This window comes from Canis lupus, chromosome X (assembly GCF_003254725.2).
Source record: "Canis lupus dingo isolate Sandy chromosome X, ASM325472v2, whole genome shotgun sequence".
NCBI lineage: Eukaryota > Metazoa > Chordata > Mammalia > Carnivora > Canidae > Canis > Canis lupus.
This window is the reverse complement of record NC_064281.1, coordinates 75941586-75961610: the sequence shown is the minus strand read 5'-3', so window position 1 is coordinate 75961610 and position 20025 is coordinate 75941586. Positions and strand designations below refer to the sequence as shown.

The 20025-nt window shown below is 35.0% G+C and overlaps 1 protein-coding gene across 13 annotated transcripts in view; it reads left to right on the top strand.

Moving 5' to 3' along the window:
* Window positions 1–19620, top strand: part of ZMAT1 (zinc finger matrin-type 1) — a 31459-nt gene extending 11839 nt beyond the window's left edge. For 2 of the 13 annotated variants that reach the window (XM_025431656.3, XM_025431661.2), the window contains exons 2-7: window positions 902–1008; window positions 5302–5403; window positions 5481–5655; window positions 7225–7293; window positions 15765–15864; window positions 17100–19620. In XM_025431656.3, coding sequence (XP_025287441.1) covers window positions 902–1008; window positions 5302–5403; window positions 5481–5655; window positions 7225–7293; window positions 15765–15864; window positions 17100–18423 — 1877 coding nt within the window. In that variant the 3' untranslated portion in view covers window positions 18424–19620. Of the gene's footprint in view, window positions 1–901; window positions 1009–5301; window positions 5404–5480; window positions 5656–7224; window positions 7294–7321; window positions 7510–8322; window positions 10433–10493; window positions 12199–12318; window positions 12471–15764; window positions 15865–17099 lie in introns of those variants that run through there. The other 11 variants (XM_025431659.2, XM_025431663.2, XM_025431658.2 and 8 more) reach the window with 10 other exon arrangements.
* Window positions 19621–20025: the final 405 nt, after the last annotated feature.

Here is a 20025-nt window from a genome sequence, read left to right as displayed (position 1 = left end):
ATAATTAATTTTTGTTAGTATTGGGAACTGGATGTGTTAATAATTTTTCTTCTACAACTTTTATAGATTTAATGTATTATTGGCATTTCTCCATAAATATGTGGTATCAAGTTATTCATTTAAATAGCCAAATAGCAAGCAAAATTTTGATATTTTGTGGTTTATACCCTGTAGATAAACTAATAAACTTTGGCAGAATACATTGCAGCTGTTAAGAACCTTAGATAGAAGCATGGACCTCAAGTGTAAAGGCAGAAAGTTTCAGTATGTGTTACTAATACAGTGAGAAACGCTATAGCATAATTTCTATATATTATTACATGAACACTATAGCTTTGAGGAGCTTGTGTGAGACATGTTTTGCCAAATGGACGTGCTAGGTTTTTTTATAATAGTGGAGAATGTTTGCCCACCATAAGCAAAGATACTTGTGGTTCCAAATGATTTTTAGATAACATTGGAGTCATAGCTCTAGATAAGTGACAGTCTTAAAACAATGCTTTTCTTAGGATTATCTGCTGTAAAACAAAATTCCAAGGCTGAGTTTTTAATTTAATCCTGTCTTTCATTATTGGTACCCTAGATCATTCCATGAAGCTCATGAAGTTACTGATAACCCCATAACTTTTCCTTTGGAATGATATTGCCTAGACTTATCATACTAAATAAGTAAATCTTGCTATATCAGACATTAGAAACATACCTAATATACCCATATTAAATTGCATCCTCAATAAGCAAAAAGCTATAAGCTTTTTTTATAAGCTATAAGCAAAAAGCCTCACAGGCACTCAGATTTACGGTGACATATGAAATAATGGATAGTTGAAGAATGAAAATGATACTTCTAAATATTCATTAATGTGATATACAGTCTCACCTCCCTTTATTTTATTCATAGATACGACTTGGAATGAACAGGAAAAGACTGAACTTTATACAGATAACTTTTGTAATATATGTGGAGTGGTGCTACAGTTTGAATCACAAAGGATTTCACATTACGAGGTAGGTTAAAAATAATGGAAATAGAGTCTAAAGGAAGTTTTTATTTTATTTTTTTATGGTTTAATATATACCTGTTATTTTTACTTATATATTTATCCTCCAAACTCATTTAAAGGAGTTTCTTAAATGTAGCAGATCAACTTCATATTTTATCATTTCTGATTCTTATGAAAATCCTGTGAAGTAGGGAGAATTTTTTCCCTTTGATGGATGAGGAGACTGGCTCAGAGAGGGACAGTAACTAACTAGCTTAAGTTTGGGGAATTTGGGTTTAAAATTGAACTTTTTGGCTTCTTTTCTTTTCTTCACACCATTCTGCCTCCCTTTGTATTCATCAAGCTACTATATCCTTCATCCTCATTGTAAATATAAGGGAGGCATTATAAAACTGGAGTAGGAAATGATTAATATGAATAAAGGGATATTATAGGACTCCAGAGTCTTCCTTTTATAGTAAATGAAGGCTATAAAAATAAAATGAACCGGTCTTGCACTTGACTTAGCTAACATCTTTTTTTAAAGACTTTTATTTATTTATTCATGAGAGACACAGAGAGAAAGGCAGAGACATAGGCAGAGGGAGGAGCAGGTTCCATGCAGGGAGCCTGATGCGGGACTCGATCCTGGGACTCCAGGATTACACCCTGGGCCTAAGGCAGACGCTAAACTGCTGAGCCACCCAGGGATCCCCAGCCAACATCTTTTTAAGTACAGAACCATATAATTCTAAATCTAGGAGTGGGAATGTGTAATGTTCTTACTCCTTTGGTTTATTGATTAAAAAACTGAGAGCCAGAGGCTACTGAGACTCTTTTGGTTATTGATTTTAAAAACTGAGACAAAAATGTTTGCTACTACCCTAAAAATTTTGGCACTTCATAAAGTGAAATTGGTATTTAAAACATTGCCAACCCTTTGTACTTAGTACTTTGAAAAGTCATACATTTTTCAGAAAGGTTGAATATTTGAAAAAATTTTACAGAATTCTGAACCTTCAAAAAGCTATTATGCTCTGGGTAGATTTGGGGAGAGCAAAGCTAGATTTTCTAAGAGCCACATTTGCCACTCAATATTATGAAATATGTACTTTTAAACTGAAGTGTTTGAATTCCAAAATACATTTTTGAAAAGCCATATGGTTTTAATAAGAATAGAAAATGGGCTGTACATGTCTCTTAAAATTCAATTTCTTTTGATTTTTTTCTTGATTCTATAGGTTGCCATCTTTTGGGGGTTTGTTCAAGTTGTTATTTAATTCCAATTAGTTAACATATAGTGTAATGTTGGTTTTAGGTATTACACATATTACACATATAGTGTAATATTAGTTTTAGGTATAGAATTTAGTGATTCAACATTTATGTAAAACTCCTGGTGCTCAGCACAAGTGCACTCCTCAATCCCCATCACCTATTTAACCTATCCCTCATCCACCTCCCCTCTGGTAACCATCTGTAGTTGAGTCTATTTCTTGGTTTGCCTCTATCTCTGTTTTTCCCCTTTGTTCATTTGTTTTGTTTCTTAAATTCTACATGTGAGTGAAATTATATGGTACTTGTTTTTCTCTGATGGACTTATTTCACTTAGTATTATATTCTCCTGGACTTTCTCTGATGGACTTATTTTCACTTAGTATTATATTCTCCTGTTCCATCCGTGTTGTTGCAGATGGCAAGATTTCATCCTTTTCTATGGCTGAATAATAGTCCACTGTGTGTGTGTGTGTGTGTGTGTGTGTGTGTATACATGTCTCTTAAACTTCAATTTCATATCAATTTTATTCTAGATTCAATAGATTACCATTTTTCATTTTTTCAAGTTCAATTTCATTCCAGTTAACATACAGTATAATATTAGTATGTGTACACACACACACACACACACACTATATCTTTATCCATTCATCAGTTGATGAACATTTGGGCTCATACCATAATTTGGCTATTGTTGATAGTGTAGCATATTTTAAAATTTGAATTTCTCTGCCATCTGTAAGCTTGGTGCTTAAGCTTATTAAGTCATCAAATCAAAATTATACATAACTTTCCAGATATTTGAAAGCATTTCCATACAAACACTTTACTTGAGAAGGTGATTTTTTCCTCTTTAGTATACAACTTGGTTAATACTATCAGACCAGCTCACTATATATTATTTATTGCACATATAAAATAGAACAGTACTGTAGAAGTTTTGAATGCTTTTTAAGTTTTTATTTAAATTCCAGTTAGTTAACATACAGCTTAATATTAGTTTCAGGTGTACAGTAGAGTGATTCAACATGTCCATACAACCCCCTTCTCATCTGGACAAGTGTACTCCTTAATCCCCATCATCTATTTAACCCATCTCTCCACTCACCTCCCCTCTAGTAAACATCAATTTCTTCTCTATAGTTAAGAATCTGTTTCTTGGTTTGCTTCTCCCTCTCTTTTTTTCCCCTTTGCTTATTTGTTTTGTTTCTTAAATTCCATATAGGAGTAAAATCATATGTTGTTTGTCTTTTTCTGACTGACATATTTTCCTTAGTATTGTACTCTCCTGCTCCATCCGTGTCATTGCAAATGGCAAGATTTCATTTTTTCTGGTGGCTGAGCAATATATATATATACACACACACACACACACACACACACACACACACGCACACCACTTCTTCTTTATCCATTCATCAGTCAATGGACACTTGGGCTGTTTCCATAATTTGGCTATAACAGATAATGCTACTATAAACATAGGTGTGTGTGCATCCTTTGAATTATATATTTTTCTTTTTTTAAATTTTTTTTTATTTATTTATGATAATCACAGAGAGAGAGGTGAGAGAGAGAGAGAGGCAGAGACATAGGCAGAGGGAGAAGCAGGCTCCATGCACCGGGAGCCCAACGTGGGATTCGATCCCGGGTGTCCAGGATCGCGCCCTGGGCCAAAGGCAGGCGCTAAACCACTGCGCCACCCAGGGATCCCTGAATTATATATTTTTCTATTCTTTAGGTAAATACCTAGTAGTACAATTCCTGGATCTTAGGGTAGTTCTATTTTTAACTTTCTGAAAAACCTCCATACTGTTTTCTAGAGTGCTACACCAGTTTGCATTCCCACCAACAGTGTAAGAGTGTTCCCCTTTCTCCACATCCTTGCCAACACCTGTTGTTTCTTGTCTTGTTGATTTTAGCCAAAGGCAGACGCTCAACCACGGAGCAACCCAGGTGTCCCCATAAAAATTTTAAATGACAGTAGTATATAATACTGTTTATAAGTACATGCATATGCAATGAAAGAATAAAAGCATGAAAGGAAACAATATAGATCAACTTTAAGATAATGGTTATTTATAGGGAAAGAGTGAGGAGTAAGGGATTGTGGGTATGAGGAGATAGGACTTTATACTTATAAAATTTTACATCTTTTTAAAAGGAGATCTGAAAGAACGATAGCAAAATGTTAACATCTGTTAAAACCGGGTGATGGGTATGGGCTCCAGCTATATTATTGCCTGTACTTTTCTATAAGATGGATCTATTTCATAATTTAAAATTCTGTAGATAGTGGTTGTGTCACAGCATATGCTCAGGAATGTTAGTTTCCCTTCTACCTACACCATTTTTGTTATTCTTACATAGTTCATTACACATTTTTTAGAGATTTTTCTAATATGCTTAACCTAGAAGGGTTAAAATCTTCACATAAAAGAATTTGAGAGATAGGAAGTACAGGACTGATATGACAGTTCCATGACCCCATCAGGGACCTAGGCATTTTCTGTCTTTCTGTTTTGCTGAGCTAGCTTTTGTCCTCAAGGTCCCCTATAGTCCCATGACTATTGGAACTCTGACCTTTCCAGCTTGATTCCAGAAACAGAAGGGAAGAAGTTTAGAAGGGTTTATCCCTCAGTCTGTCAAGGAGATTTCCCAGAAGTTCCACCCAGCAGTTCAGATTATATCTTACTGGCCAGAATCTAGTCACATGGTTACATTTCACTGAAAGGGAGGCTGAAACATGCAGTCTTTTAGCTGGGTATGTTGTCCAAGATGTGTAACTAAGAACAAATTTGATACTGGAAAGCAACCAGGAATCTCTGCCTAAAACAGGAATATAAAAGTTACCTCTAAATTATAGCATTATTTCATTTTACTGAGATTTAGAAATTTGAAGAAGCATGTGAAGCTCTTTCATTAACTTGGTACACACCACATTTTTACAGCTCACGAGTGCTATCCTCAAATTCAAAGAGGTGTAACTCAGGATGCCTCTGTTATTAAATAAACAAAGTCATATTATATCTTTTTTCAGAGTGAAAAACATGCTCAAAATGTTAGGTTTTATTTTCAAATGCATGGGGAACAAAATGAAGTGCCTGGTAAGAAAATGAAGATGGATGTTAGGAATTTTCAGGTGAGTGACCTATATTGATGTCGTAATTCTAAACTTTGAATTATCAAATCATTCTAACAAGATTGTGCTTATTTCAGGTGCATAGGAGTGAAGTAGTGGACAGAAACAAATTTTGTGATCTCTGCAACATGATATTTAGCTCCCCAGTTGTTGCTCAGTCTCACTATGTGGGAAAAGTCCATGCTAAAAAACTGAAGCAGTTAATGGAGGAGCATGATCAGGTATCTCCATCAGGATTTCAGCCAGAGATGGGTAAGATTACATTCACCTCTTTAGCTTCAATACAGGGTCTCTCGTTCTTTTTTTTTTTTTTTCCAACTTTGCTATCCAAGTTTTTTTTTTTTTTAATTGGAGAGACTTTCACTCTGGAGTAATAATTTGATTATTCTTCTTCCTAGTTAATCTCTTCTGTGTCTTTGTTATTTAGTATGGAGATTATTAATTGCTCACTGAATTTTAAGAAATGTTATCACCTTTCCTTTTCGGTTTATTAAATACAAATGAAAGCAAGTAATTTTCTATGCTGTTAAAGAGAAACAACAAAAAGCAGCCTGAGCTCTCCATTTCTAATCAAATCATAAAATCTTATCTCCTTCATATACTTCCCCTTGCCATCTATCTCACTTTTTTCTTTAATACTTTGTAAAACATTATCTCATATGTGTGTTCAGACTAGTATTTTCACCATAATATATTTATGGTGTCGCATTTTCTGACTATAACTATAAGCAAAAAATAAATAAGTTATGGAATCTCCCTCTACCCTAATCATTCATTCTTTTTATGAATATAAAGAAAAAATACCACCAACATCCTCAATCAGTAATGATCACTTATTTTATGCTAGATCCCAAAGATACAGAGAACTCTAAAACATTGCCTCTTTCCTCTTTCTAGTAATGTTGAGTCACCAGCACATGAGAAATTTAACCCAAAGATCTCACTTCTGGTCTAAGGTAGCAGAGTGTACCCTGGAAAACCAAACTTGTATTTTGAGAATTTTGTGTGCTAGAACAAAAAATGATTAATCCACTGGAATAAATAATTTACCACATTCCCACTAGGTTAAACACTTCAGGAATAAGGCATGCCTAGCATGGAAAATTTACCAACATTAATTTCTAACTCATATTGTAGGCCTTATCCAGCATTAAAACATACTATATTCTTAATAAATTAAACCAGAATTATTTTTAAACTTATTCTAGTCTAATTTTGTATATTTATTTTTCTTATGTCATCTAAAGGGGGTTAGAATCAGTATGCCCTATAGTAGAAAGCATCTTGTCAAGTCTTATTTTCAGTCCCCAAAATTCATCAATTTGAGCTCAGATAGGATACTAAATCTAATAGCTCTGAAATAACTATATAATTGTGGAAACACATAATTTTGTAGCCTTAAACAACTGCATAAATTTTATTTTGTTACAAACACCACAGATCTAGACTTATTGGGCTACTCAAGAAAGACACCAACTTAGAAGTTGATACCATCTGTTTTTCCCTCACTAATTTCAAGAACCATCTTAAGCTTTCATGCTTTCATCTATTTTTCTAATGAATATAATTAGCCAATGCCTGATGCTAATATTCCTTCTTGTACTTTTGTTGGAGAAACTTGGTGACAGACTTGTCTTCGAATTTCTATTCTCACAGAAGGAAATTCTTTTTAACCTGAGTACCTTTATCCAACAGCCCTGTGTGGAAAATGTCCAAAGATAGCAGGTTTTTAAATAATTCTGAATTTCCTTAATACTTTATAATGAATGCAGCTCTAATAGCTGAATATATGTTGATCACTTCTCATTACAACTATTTCAGCAGATGTGCCTCTTACTACTTCTGCAGAATCAACTTTTCTGAAGCCCCTTGCGATCAAGCCTCCTCCAGGTGGGATTAAAGACAAGACTATGCCTTCCTCTTCCAGCAGTGCTTTGGATTTGAATAATCCAAACAAGTATTGCAAGCTCTGTCCTGCTTCCTTTAATAGTCCATTAATGGCCCAGCAACATTATGTTGGGAAAAAACACAAAAGAAATGAAGCTAGGAAGAAGTTTGTAGACAAGATAAGAGAGAAACCTCTTCCAGCAAATTCAGATGCAAATGGTAAACAGTAAAAATATCCCAAAACTCTTTCATAGGAAGTTTATATTTTATAAAGCATACTGGCTTATGTATATATCATTTTGCTCTTATTGAGTAGGAAGTTGATAGTACTGATAGGATCATAGAATTTTAGATGAGTAAAGACTTCAGAGTCCATCTAGTTCTGTCTGTTAGTTTTCTAGAAAATGAGACTCAGAAAGATTTAGATGACCTTTATTAATTATAGAATCATGTATAGGTATTCCCATGGCTCCATGTTATATCATAGGTACATAAAGAAGTATTTTTAATTAGTGTCACATGATTATATTTTCAGTCACTAAGTATGGCTAAAGTGTCTCTGGGGTGTTAGGCTAGTCATTATTGGGAATACAAAGAGGATATACCATTTTCCCTGAAGGAGCAAGTGTATAAACTAGTTGGGTTAATAACACTTCATTGAAAGAGGCTACAGACATGAATTTCCGTGTACATATTTTTGGTAACTAGGGGAGTGAAGCATTATGGTTCAGAAAACCTTCATAGAGGAAGTATATGATTTAGATTGGTAGAAGTGGGAAAGAGAGAATTAACAAAGGAGATAGAGTGGCAAGAATTCAGGCACAGTAAAGATTCTGATCCTGACTGGAATAATCCACTTGCTCTTCTAACCATTTTTTTTTTCATTTTTCCCCCACAGGCACCTTCTCACTACTAGCGTATTTTATTCCTTTTTCATATTCTCTCTTCCACCCACTTCTTTTCCTCCCCTCACTGTTATTTTTCAATTCTTTTCTTACTAGACCTTTCTGCTTCATGTGAAAATGCTCATTACTCCCACCTTGAAGCCCTATTCTTCGTCATATGTAACTCCTTATGCTCTAGTTCTTCTGTTTTTGTTTTTTGTTTTTTTTCTGTTTTCTTTGGAGGCTCTTTTTTTTTAATATAATTCATTACCTAAATGTAGGTGTTCTTGTGGCTCCATTCTTGACCTTACTCTACAAACAGATCTTATCTGTTCCCCTGATTTCATCTCTTATCTGTATGCTTAATGACCTTTCTGTCAAGCTTTGGACTCCTATATCCAACTGGCAACTACTGCTTTACCTGGTTACCTCATATCCATCTCACTCTACTCAGTCATTCTGAGTAGAAACCTATAGTTAAATGTGAATCCCACAATACTACCTTCTTCACTTTTTATAATGAAACAGCAAGCCATGACTATTTTGCCTGTTCCCTTATCTCCAGTCCTACTCTTCCCATACTAGGTCAGGCCCTCAACATCTTTCCTAGAGCTTTGCTACTCAAAGTGTGGCTTGTGGTCAGCATCATCAGCATCACTTGGGAGCTTGTTAGAAAAAAAAAAAAGAATCTCAGGTCTCACTGCAGACATACTGAATCAGAAATGGCATTTTGACAAGATCCCTACGTGATTTGTATTCACAGTAACTTTTGAGAAGCACTGTTCTAGAATATTGCCACAGCCTCCTAACTACTCTCCCTGCCATCGGTTTTGTCTCTGCAGATCTACCCTCAATTTAACCACAAGAGTGTTTCACCTAGAGTGCACATCTTTCCATGTCATTCCCTATTTAAAAATCCTCAACTGTTTCTCATTTTTCTGAGGATAAAAATCTAAGCTTCATAGTTCTTTACCATCTTGTCCCTGCCTATCTTTTCCAGGCTTATCCCCTGCTACTTCTTGTCATGATCTGTATAGGTCAGAACCTGCAAACTGCTTATGGTTTCCAGTAACCGTTACCCTATTTCTTGTCTCTGTGCCCTTGTTCATGCTGTCATTTTGCCTGGAACATCTCCATGTTCCTCTTCTTTAGCTAATTCCTAATCATTCTTTAACATGCTACTTCTCAGGAAGCCTTTTCACTTCCTTCAAGACTTAACTTCTGTGCTTCCTTAGCCTGCATGTCTAATTTTCTCTCCATGTGTTTATATCTCCCACTAGAATGTAAGGCCTTTGAGGGAAGGTATTTTATGTAACTCATCTGTATTTCCAGTGCTAGAGAGAGAAACTGGCACAGAGTAGGCCTACCTCAGTAGAGATTAGTTTAATATAGAATCAGTGAACTATTAATCATGATATATTGAGTACTAACCCTGTATTTGTACTATTTTAAATTTCCTAATTAATGTGATTCAACATATCCCCAGAAGTTAGATAGAGGTCTGTGTTTTTATCTAGGATTTTAAAGAATGTTGATTTAAGCAAGTACAGATATAAAAGTGGTAGAGCTTCTGAACATAGATGTTTGGAGAAATGACAAGACTTTTACTTGTTAAGATATTCATCCTATTGCTGAAGTGAGGATATCTGAAATAAGTACCTTCTAGTTTAATGGCTGGCATTAGGTAAAATTGGAACTGAGTCAGCTATAAGAAGTGTATATAATCTGATCACATCTAAAGGGAGGGTCATATTATCATTCTGAAGTTTCAAGGTTATTAGAATAAGAGGAGGATTTGGGTGAAATTTTCTTCTGGCCAGGGAGGGAGTGCTGTCCATTAGCATAATAGAGAGAGAACAAACTTTCAGCCCTGCTTTGACTGTTCCATTTTAAGAACAGTAAACAAACAAACAAACAAACAAAAAAGAACAGTAAACAGTGAAGGATTAAAAAATAGGTAGAGAATTTAAATTAGCTAATGAGAATTTCAAAGAACAGAACAGCAGAAGCCCATATTATAAGCGAGCAAGTGGTAAAACAGATACAATTCAATATATGACACCTTAACTATTTCATTCATTACTCATTTTCTACCTTCTTTCTGTCTCTGCCTTTTTCCCTATCTGTTTTGTTTATATATGTTCCTACTATACCTAATCTCTTTCTTCATCATTCTCACTGCTTTCTTCATGTCCCTCATCCAGCCCAGATCTTATTAGCACAGGAATGGCTACCATAACGATATGGAACTAAAGTATGTATGTATTTTTTATTTATTGTATTTGTTTTATTTATCTTACTAATTTCTAGCCTCATTATTGCACTTAAATATCTCACCTTTACCTGTAACTCAACATATCTAAAATTGAATTAATCTTCTGTAAAACCAACTTGAATTTCCCAAGATTCCTGTCTTTGACAATAATACCACTATTTATTAGTCACCTACATTTGAATCTTTTAGGGCATCTTTGACTACTTAATTTTCCTATATCCTGTCCATCAATAAATCTTATCAAGTCTTATTAGAACTTTTTTTTTCCTTTCTAGACCCTGCTATTACATTTCCACTACCATCATTTCACACTTCAGTGCTGTAACAACCCTTTGGAAGGTTTTGCATATACGTCATTGTTATTCTCTCACTTGGAAGGTTTTGCATATACATCATTGTTATTCTCTCACTCCTTAGTAGCAAGATTTCAACTCTGGATCAGTTCCACAATCCACCTTTTCTACTTTTACATTCAGGATACTGAGTGATGTTATGGAAAATTATGTAAAGCTAGAGATTGGGTACCTCAACAGAGTCTTGGAATCTAATTTCTGGGGATTTGTAATCCCACTTAATCCTTTACCTTTTCCTTCGCTTTCCTCTCAGAATGATTTCAAAACCTACACCACTCTCCAAGACTCTCTTCCATTCTTCTACACTTCCCCTTCCACACCCTTCAGGTAAACTTATCTCCCATATTCAATAAGTCACCAAGTTTTGCCAGGTTTTTTTTTTTTTTTTTTTTTAGTTTTGCCAGTTTTAATAGTATATTTCACCAATCTTCCTGCTCTTCTCTATCCCTTTGTGTTCTAGCCCATGCCCTCCTTATCTCTTGCCTGGTCTAGTTATTTACATGCATGTAGTCTCCTTACTTTGAAATTTGTTCCTGTCAAATTTATCCTCTATATTGCAGCTAGAGGAGAGATTTCTCTAAAACATAGCTGACCATGTTACTTACTACTAAAAGCATTTCAAGGTTTCCCACTACACAGGATAAAAGTCTAGGCTCCTTAGCATAACATATATATCTCTCTGATCTAACACCCTTTTGCCTCTCCCATCTTGTCCTGTTATATTTTATTCTACAACAATTCCAAGTTTTAAGTTCTTATAAACAGTAATACGCTTCTATCATGCTAGTCCCTCTACGTTCAATAGTCTTCTCAACTGTTTTCATCAAGTTAACTATTTTTCATCCTTCCAAGTTTAACTAAGGCATCATCTCTTCCATTAGCCTTCTTCAGGTCCCCATACTGTGCTAAGTGCCTCTGCTTTCTTTGAGCTCCTAATACCCCTTAAGCATACCTCTTTTACCAAGTGAGACTGAAATTCTTTGTTTATATATCTGTTTCTCACTTGGATTTGTGAGCAACCTGCCCATTTTATTCATCTTGTACCCCTAGAATCTAGCATGATGCTTGGTGCCACATAGGTGCTTAGTGTTTATTGAACAGATTATTTGAAGCCAGTACATCATGCTTATTTCTGTCTCTGCCATATCTGATACTGTTTTCATCCCCTGGAATGCCTTTATCTGCCTTCCTTATAATTCAAATCTTTTCTTGTCTTCCAAGACCCATCATAACTTCCTTACTGCTTTGGCTACTGGTATTCTCCCCCTCCTCTGATTTCTCATAGACTTCACTGTTCATTGCCAATTGCATTAATTATAGACCCTTAAGTGAATTAGCCTTCTTGAGACAATGGATTATATTTTATTCTGCAATATCCATCTCAGGACTTTATATGGTAATAAGTACATAGTTTTTCTCAATATTTGCTAATTGTTTATTGAGAGGCAGTGTCATGTAGAAGGATAAATATATATTGATAGATATGTTTGAAGTCACTTAACCAGTTGTATCTCAGATTCCTCAGGTGTAAAGTGAAAATAAGGCTACTTCACAGGATTGTCAAAGGATGAAGTTGAAGCGGTATATGCAGTACCCATCACAGAATAGGTCCTTAACAAATGTTACTTTTTTTGAAATGTTTGTTCGCCTGTCATAACTTTAAAACAGGTAAATTAGACTTTTTCTGTTTTTTTTTCAAATAGTAAATCTCACACTAAGTTGTATATTTGCTTATATGTAGCTCTCGATTGTTTTCTATTTAAACTATTAGACCAGTGGTTCTCACCTTGACTACATGTTAGCATCATGCAGGAAGCTTTTAGAAATCTCAACGCTCAGGCCATCCCTCAAATCAATTAAATTAGAATCCCTAGGACCTACACATTAGTGTTTTGTTTCCTATTTTTTAACTCTCCAGTTGATTAGAATATAAAGCTAGGATTGAGAACCACAATGTTAGACTATAAAGACATGCATTTCCCTAATCTGTGCTTTGAAAACAAAGATCTTAGTCTGGGGAGTTATAAGATAGAGCTGTGATTAGGAGAAAAATGGGCATCACAAGTGTTAGGTTATGGAAGATTCTGAAAGGTACAAGATGCAAAGAAGCTTGAGTTTCTGGAGTGAGTCAAAAACAAGGAATCTTAGCAGAGCTGAGGACAACAAAGTTAGAGAAGACCGAGGAACAGACTAAGACGGGAGAATAGAAAGTGTAAGAAACATAGTGGATAAAAGAAATTTAGAGTGTACTTATCTTGGTGAGCACTAAGTAATGTATAAAATTACTGAATCATTCTGCTGGTATACCTGAAACTAGTATAACATTATATATTAATTATATTTCAATTAAAAAAGGAAAAGAGGGTGATGGGCACTGAGGGGGCACTTGACGGGATGAGCACTGTGTGTTATGCTATATGTTGGCATATTGAACTCCAATAAAAATATATAGAAAAAATAAATAAGGAAAAGAAAAACATAGTTGAGGCATGTTACAGAAGGATTAGACCAGGAATTCTGATCTTGGAGCCAATAAATAGGCTTCATATCTTCACAGAAAGTGTTTATACCATTTATATATATTATTTTCTGAGATGTCTATATCTAGAAAAAGATAGAAAATATCAGTGTATGAAAAAGACGAGGGCTAAAGTAATAGTAATCAGACCACAGTTCCAGAACTGCCTCTCGAATTTTTATATGTGACCTGCAGTTTCTCTAGGCCCCTCTATTACCTATATTATAATCTTTTTTTAAGATTTTGTTTATTTATTCATGAGAGACACAGAGAGAGAGGCAGAGGCAGGCAGAGGGAGAAGCAGGCTCCATGCAGGGAGCCCAATGCGGGACTTGATCCTGGGACTCCGGGATCATGCCCTGAGCCAAAGGCAGACGCTCAACCCCTGCCCAGGCTTCCCAATATTATTTATAATCTTCTGATCCAATTTGTGAAGAAACAAAGGAGGAACTGAGGAGAAAATTATGTATACTATATACTGTATAAGTACTAAACAAATATGCAAAACTTCAAATATAATCTGAGTTTATAATCATAATGAAGATCATTAGCTCAATATTAGGCAGTGGTGCTCAACAATGGCTGTTTAGAAAAATCATCTAAAAACACTTTCAGAAAGTAAGAAAGCCTGGTTCCACTCCTGGAGATTCTGATTTAAATGCCCCGATGTGGAACTGTAACATGAATATTTTTAAAGTTTTCCACATGGTTCTAATGTGTAGCTAGCATTGAGAACCACGAAGCTAGAAGAAACCAGGATTCCTGCTTATCTTACATAACTTGAGTGCTCTCAAAATGTCTTGTGTTGGCCAAGTGAATCTAAGCCTTAATTTTCATACTTGTTAAATGAGGACATTAATAGTTTTATAAAAGGTTTGTCATGAGCATGCATAGTCCTAGATTTAGTCCTTTGCTTTGCAGGAAGTCCAGAATCTTCGGGGTAGATCAGCCTCAAATCAGGGACTTGCTCAGATCATAAACAAACTTGGCAAACACTGATAAATAATCAAGGAACTAGAAAGGTATTCCATTAGTGTATTTCCCGCACATTCTCTAATAATAATTACCTGGGGTATTGTTAAAATACAAATTCCCTCTCCCACAGATATTGTATCATGTCCTCCAGGGAAGGGGCTTGGGGATCTATATTTATATAATACTCTAATTCTTATCAGAGAAGTCTGGGAAACATTTTAATTTAAGTTAATACATTGTCATTCTAGTATTGATTTATGGTAGGAGGAGTATATTTTTTCAGTTCCCAGGGTTTTTAAAATTTGAATCTATCATCCAGGGTATCCCTTTTATGGTATCAAAGAATATAGGAAACAAATTATAATCAAAAAATAACTTGGTGAACACGAAATCAGAGCACTGGGAGAGAGGATAATTATAAGGAATCATTCATTCAGTCTTTGGTGTAACCTGCTGAGTTCTCCTGGTTCACTAGAGTATATGTCGGTAATAAGCAGAATCCTTGTGTTTTTCCAAGTTAGCATCTTTCTTTCCCCTTGATAATATTCTCCTGTTTCTGTGAATAATCTTTGGACAAGGCTAGTACACTTGATAATGATTAGTTTAGCATCCTTTGAATGATTAAGTTGCTGTTTGATTTAAAACATGACCTCACTTGACCCTAAAATTACTGCAGCCACCAATTTATTTCCTCTTCTTTAGAGTAGGATTATTTTATATTTAGCTTATGAAATTTATTATTTGCTACTTCTGACCAAAGAGAAAGTGGAAGGATGATGAAGTTAAGAAAATAAAGATTAATTTATCCTCTTTCAATTCTACCTAAGAAGCAGAATAGAGAGGTAGATAGTATACCTATTCTATAGTTCTTAACTCTTTGGAAGTGGTAACTAGTAGTTTTGCTTTAGAATTTTGCTTTCAGCTTTATCCTGAGAGTGGGGCTCACTGAACCTCTCTCCTTTCTAAAATCTGTCTGTGGAAATTACTTTTGGTAAACTAATGCACTACAGTGATTTCAGGTAAGAGAGTAAAAATTTGTTTTTGTTTAACCTTTTGGGACATTTCAGGTTTTTCTTGGGTTGAAAGAGAATTAGGAGCAAGCAAAAAAGTTGGTTAAGGGATTAAGAGGCAAAGGTTGGTTGGGCGTACTAAATTTGAAGTGCTTGCTGCATTTCCATGTATTAACAATAGGCAAGGAGATAGCAGTTGCCTAGGAAAGAGGCCAAGGTTAGAGAAACAGTATGGTGAAATGTAAAGAATTCTGGGCTTTAAATCAAGAAGCATGGGCTTTGAGAGGTTATCTCTATTACTGATTGGCTCTTTCACTTTGACCAAGTTATTTGACATCTCTGGGTCTCATCTTTAAATTGGGAAAGTTCAGTAGATGATTTCTAGTAAATTCCTGTCCAGCTTTGGATTTTAAGTGTATCCATATTGACCTTCTTAACTTGGACTCTCTGTTTTTTCAGCATTTAGTATGAGAACCTACATTTGCCATATTTGTAATATCACCTTTACATCTTTAGAAATGTTCCGGTCCCATATGCAAGGAAGTGAACACCAAATTAAGTAAGTATCTTTTACCAAAGTGCTCCTGCAACACCAAAGAGCAGGGCTTCTGTCAAGTAACCTTGCATATATTTTACAAACTTTCTAGGCTTTCATTTCCCTATGAGTTGATACTGCTACAGTTGATGGTATTTGTCACATAGTACATGCTACTGGAATCCCCTAGGGAAGTTCTTTAGCAATGATAGTATGCTGGCAGAGCTAGATAATTGGCACCCCTCCTGACCAGACAGCATTGTCCTTCTCTGGGGAGATGCTAAAGGATCATTCTCTTGAGCCATACAAACTCAAATAATTCCTGAAAGGTTACTTAGTTCCAGGAAATAGAGTGATCTGGTCATCATCCTCCCAGTGAAGTACAGTGGCTAAGAACAAAGGTCTTGCTGTTAGATCTAGATTAGAATATCAGATTTCTCTTTCTAACAAGTGTATAACTTTGGACAGCTCTAATATGAAGTGGTTAAAATGAAATATTAAAAATATGTGTACGGTGCCTAGCCTGGCACATAATAGGAGCTCAATAAATAATTCTTCCATTTTATTCTGTTGTTTTATGGAGGAGAGGATTAAGTGGACAATTAGTGACTGATAAGTCAGGTAGCAGGATAGAGGGGCATCTAGCTATTGTATTTTTGGTTTGTTGCTTTAAAAATCAAAGCATAGTGTTTTCTGTTAATATTATATTTATTCTGTTATATGTTACTCAAAGTAGAAATACAAAATACTTAGGAGGTAAATTGTCCAATTAACCAAATTAACCTTCATTTAGACTCGTCTTTTAAATCTTAGGGTTCCAGAAATCAATAGCCATTATATATTGAGATCTCTATGTGGAACTAATTTAAACTTTTAAAATAATGGGACATTCCGATCAGACCATCTTCAGGGCACTAAATATAATTGGTCCTTTCCCACTATCCCCACATGCCTTACATTTTAAGTACTAAGACTGTAGCAGCTATGTCTGCACCTTTGTACCCATCTTCCCTTTTATCTCAGCCCTGAAAATCTTTGCGTGTATAAAAAATTGTGAGATACATGGGAGATATCTGACAATCCCTCATACTTCGTTTTGGCATAAAAAGTGATGATTTATAGCTTTTGTATTGCAGTAGGCTTTTAAAATTGGTTTGGGCTTTTGTTGTTTGTGTTTCTCTAAACTCATCTTTTTGAAAGCAAAGAAAATATTCAGAATAAAATAACCTATTAAGTAACTTCTGCTGTCTTCTTTGCAGAGAATCCATTGTTATCAATCTAGTGAAGAATTCAAAGAAGACACAAGACTCTTACCAAGATGAATATGCAGATTATATCAAAGTGCAGAAAGCCAGAGGACCAGAGTCCAAGACTTGTTTCAGAAAGATGGAAGAGGGTTCTTTGGAAACCCGTGGGTACAGGGAAGTACTTGATTCCAGATCCAGACATAGAATGTTTAAACAAAGACTCCCATGTGAGACTTTCCGAACATACCCAGGATCATACAATATTTCACAAACAGCAGAAAACCAGTTACCTCATTGCTTACCAGCTCATTCAAAGAAGACCTATGACTCTTTCCAAGATGAATTGGAAGATTATATCAAAGTGCAGAAAGCCAGAGGACTAGATCCAAAGATTTGTTTCAGAAAGGTAAGAGAGAATTCTATGGAAACCCGTGGGTACAGAGAAAGTGATTCTGGACACAGACAAAGAATGTTTGAGCATAGATTTTCACTTGAGACTTCCCAGACCTACCAACAACCATATAATATTTCACCAGTGGAAAGCCAGCTACATCACTGGTTACCAGCTCATTCAAAGAGGACTTATGATTCTTTCCAAGATGAACTTGAAGATTACATCAAAGTGCAGAAAGCCAGAGGACTAGAGCCAAAGACTTGTTTTAGAAAGATTAGTGATAGCTCTATGGAAACCCATAAGTACAAAGAAATGGTTGATTCCAGACCCAAACATAGAATGCTTGAGCAAAAACTCCCATTTGAGACTTCCCAGACCTATACAGGATCATACAGTATTTCACAAGCAGTGGAAAACCAGTTACCTCATTGCTTACCAGCTCATGACAGCAAACAGAGACTAGACTCTATGACCTCTTGTCAACCCATCAGAGACTATTTCCCAGAAAAACCAGTACCCCTGAGCCTTAGTCAACAAGAAAATAACTCTGGCCCATACGGTGTAGAATCTGAAGTTTACAAACACCTTTCCTCAGAAAACAGTACCAGTGACCATCAAGCAAGTCATAAACGGAGACATCAAAAGAGAAGAAGGCACCTGGAGAAAGGTGAAGAAAAGCCAGAGAAAGAGCAGTCCAAGCATAAAAGGAAAAAGAGTTATGGAGATACTGATCTAGAGAAGGATGAGAGCATCCGACAAAGGAAAAGAGAGGGAGATAAAGTCAGTGTCAGCTCAGGAAAGCTTAAACATCGAAAAAAGAAAAAAAGCCATGGTGTGCCCACTGAGAAAGAAGAACGTAAACACAAGAAAGAGAAAAAGAAATCTGTTGAAGAAAAGACCGAAGAGGAAATGCTTTGGGATGAATCTATTCTTGGATTTTGAACTTTTAGTTTTGTTTACCTAAGGATGAATTGAAGAAATAAGTTAATATGGATTTAGACAAACAGGAGCATCTAGTGAAGAAAAGAAACAGTGCATACAGTATCAGTTCAGAAAAGCTTAGTTTTTGTGTGTATAAATTGAAATTGAATTGAAAGAAGAAACAAACAAGCTTAAACCTACCCTCTGAGAAAGAGCATAAGAAAAACATAAGAACATAAGATAAAAGGAAATCTATTGAAGAAAATATGAGAGTCAGTGTTTTGGGATAAGTCTGTTCTAGGAATTTGAACATTTCATTTTGTTTACCTGAGGATGAATTGAGGAAATCAATTTAGAAAATGGATTTAGACAAAAAACAAGAACATCCAATGAAGAAGAGAAGAGGTGAATATGGGCATTGTCAATTTAGGAAAGTTTAGTTTTGAGGGTATAAAAATTGAAATTGAATTGAAAGAAGAAACAAGTGTAAACCTAGCCTCTGAGAAAGAAGAACATAAGAATAGAAAAGAAAATGAAACCTATTGAAGAAAGATAATGCTTTGGGATGAGTCTACTCTTGGATTTTGAATTTTTTAGTTTTGTTACCTTAAGGTTGAATTGAAGAAATAAGTTGAAGAGTTTGGTTTCATGAAATTGTTGTTATTTGAATTTTCCTAAGTGAAGAGTTAACTTTAACCTCTAACAAAAGCCAAGTGAAGTAAAAGTATTCAATATGCCTTTTCCTCAAGCTACTTTTCCTCATTTTCTTAAAAAAAAGCAAAGCAAAATTACGTTTCTTACATATAATGTAATTTTACTTAATGAGGTTGTCTTTACTTCTATTCATCAAATTGCTGTGGTGGTGAATTATTCACCCATGGGAGATAATTTATTTTAAATGAGAGAATTACCAGGCATTACAGAATCCATTCCTTGTTTGGGTTTTTGTTGGTGTTGTTGGTATTTTGTTGTTGTTGTGTTTATTTGTTTCTTGGTTTTCTCCAAGAAAAATGTATGAAGAAATTTAGACTGATTTTTTTGTTTGTTAAATCTAATTTGCAGTGTATTTTTGTATTTTCTAGTTCGGAAAGTGAAAATGAAATAGTCTATGATAAGTTTAGACGATATATAGTTTTAAAAAGCTTTCAAAAAGTACTGGTACAAAATCAGTCTATATTCTGGAAATGTTTATATTATATTAAAGTGTTTTAATTTCTACATATTGTTTTGTGTAAACAGTCATTTCCCAGCCAAAGATGATTTTATTTTAGGAGTGAGAGGGGAAATAATTAAATAGTTTGCATTGCACTTCTTGGGAGATCACAATGTCAAGTTGTAATAATTTCATGTATTCTACATTGGCTTAGTAGAAGCTGATATTCAGACTTGAGTTCAGTTTTAAGTTAAAAAATTTGGCCAACTAAATAACTTGAAACTGAAGAAGGAAGAATTTTCTAAGTGGGAGAGGGCTATGAGGGTACTTTACCTTTAAATTGTTTCATCTTGATTATTTTTTTTATGCTGGTGCTCCATTTTTATGATTAGCATCTCCTGCAAGTATTTGAACATCACCATGGCATAGTAGAAAGAGTAATCCTCAGAATCCGAATCCCAGGATTCTGG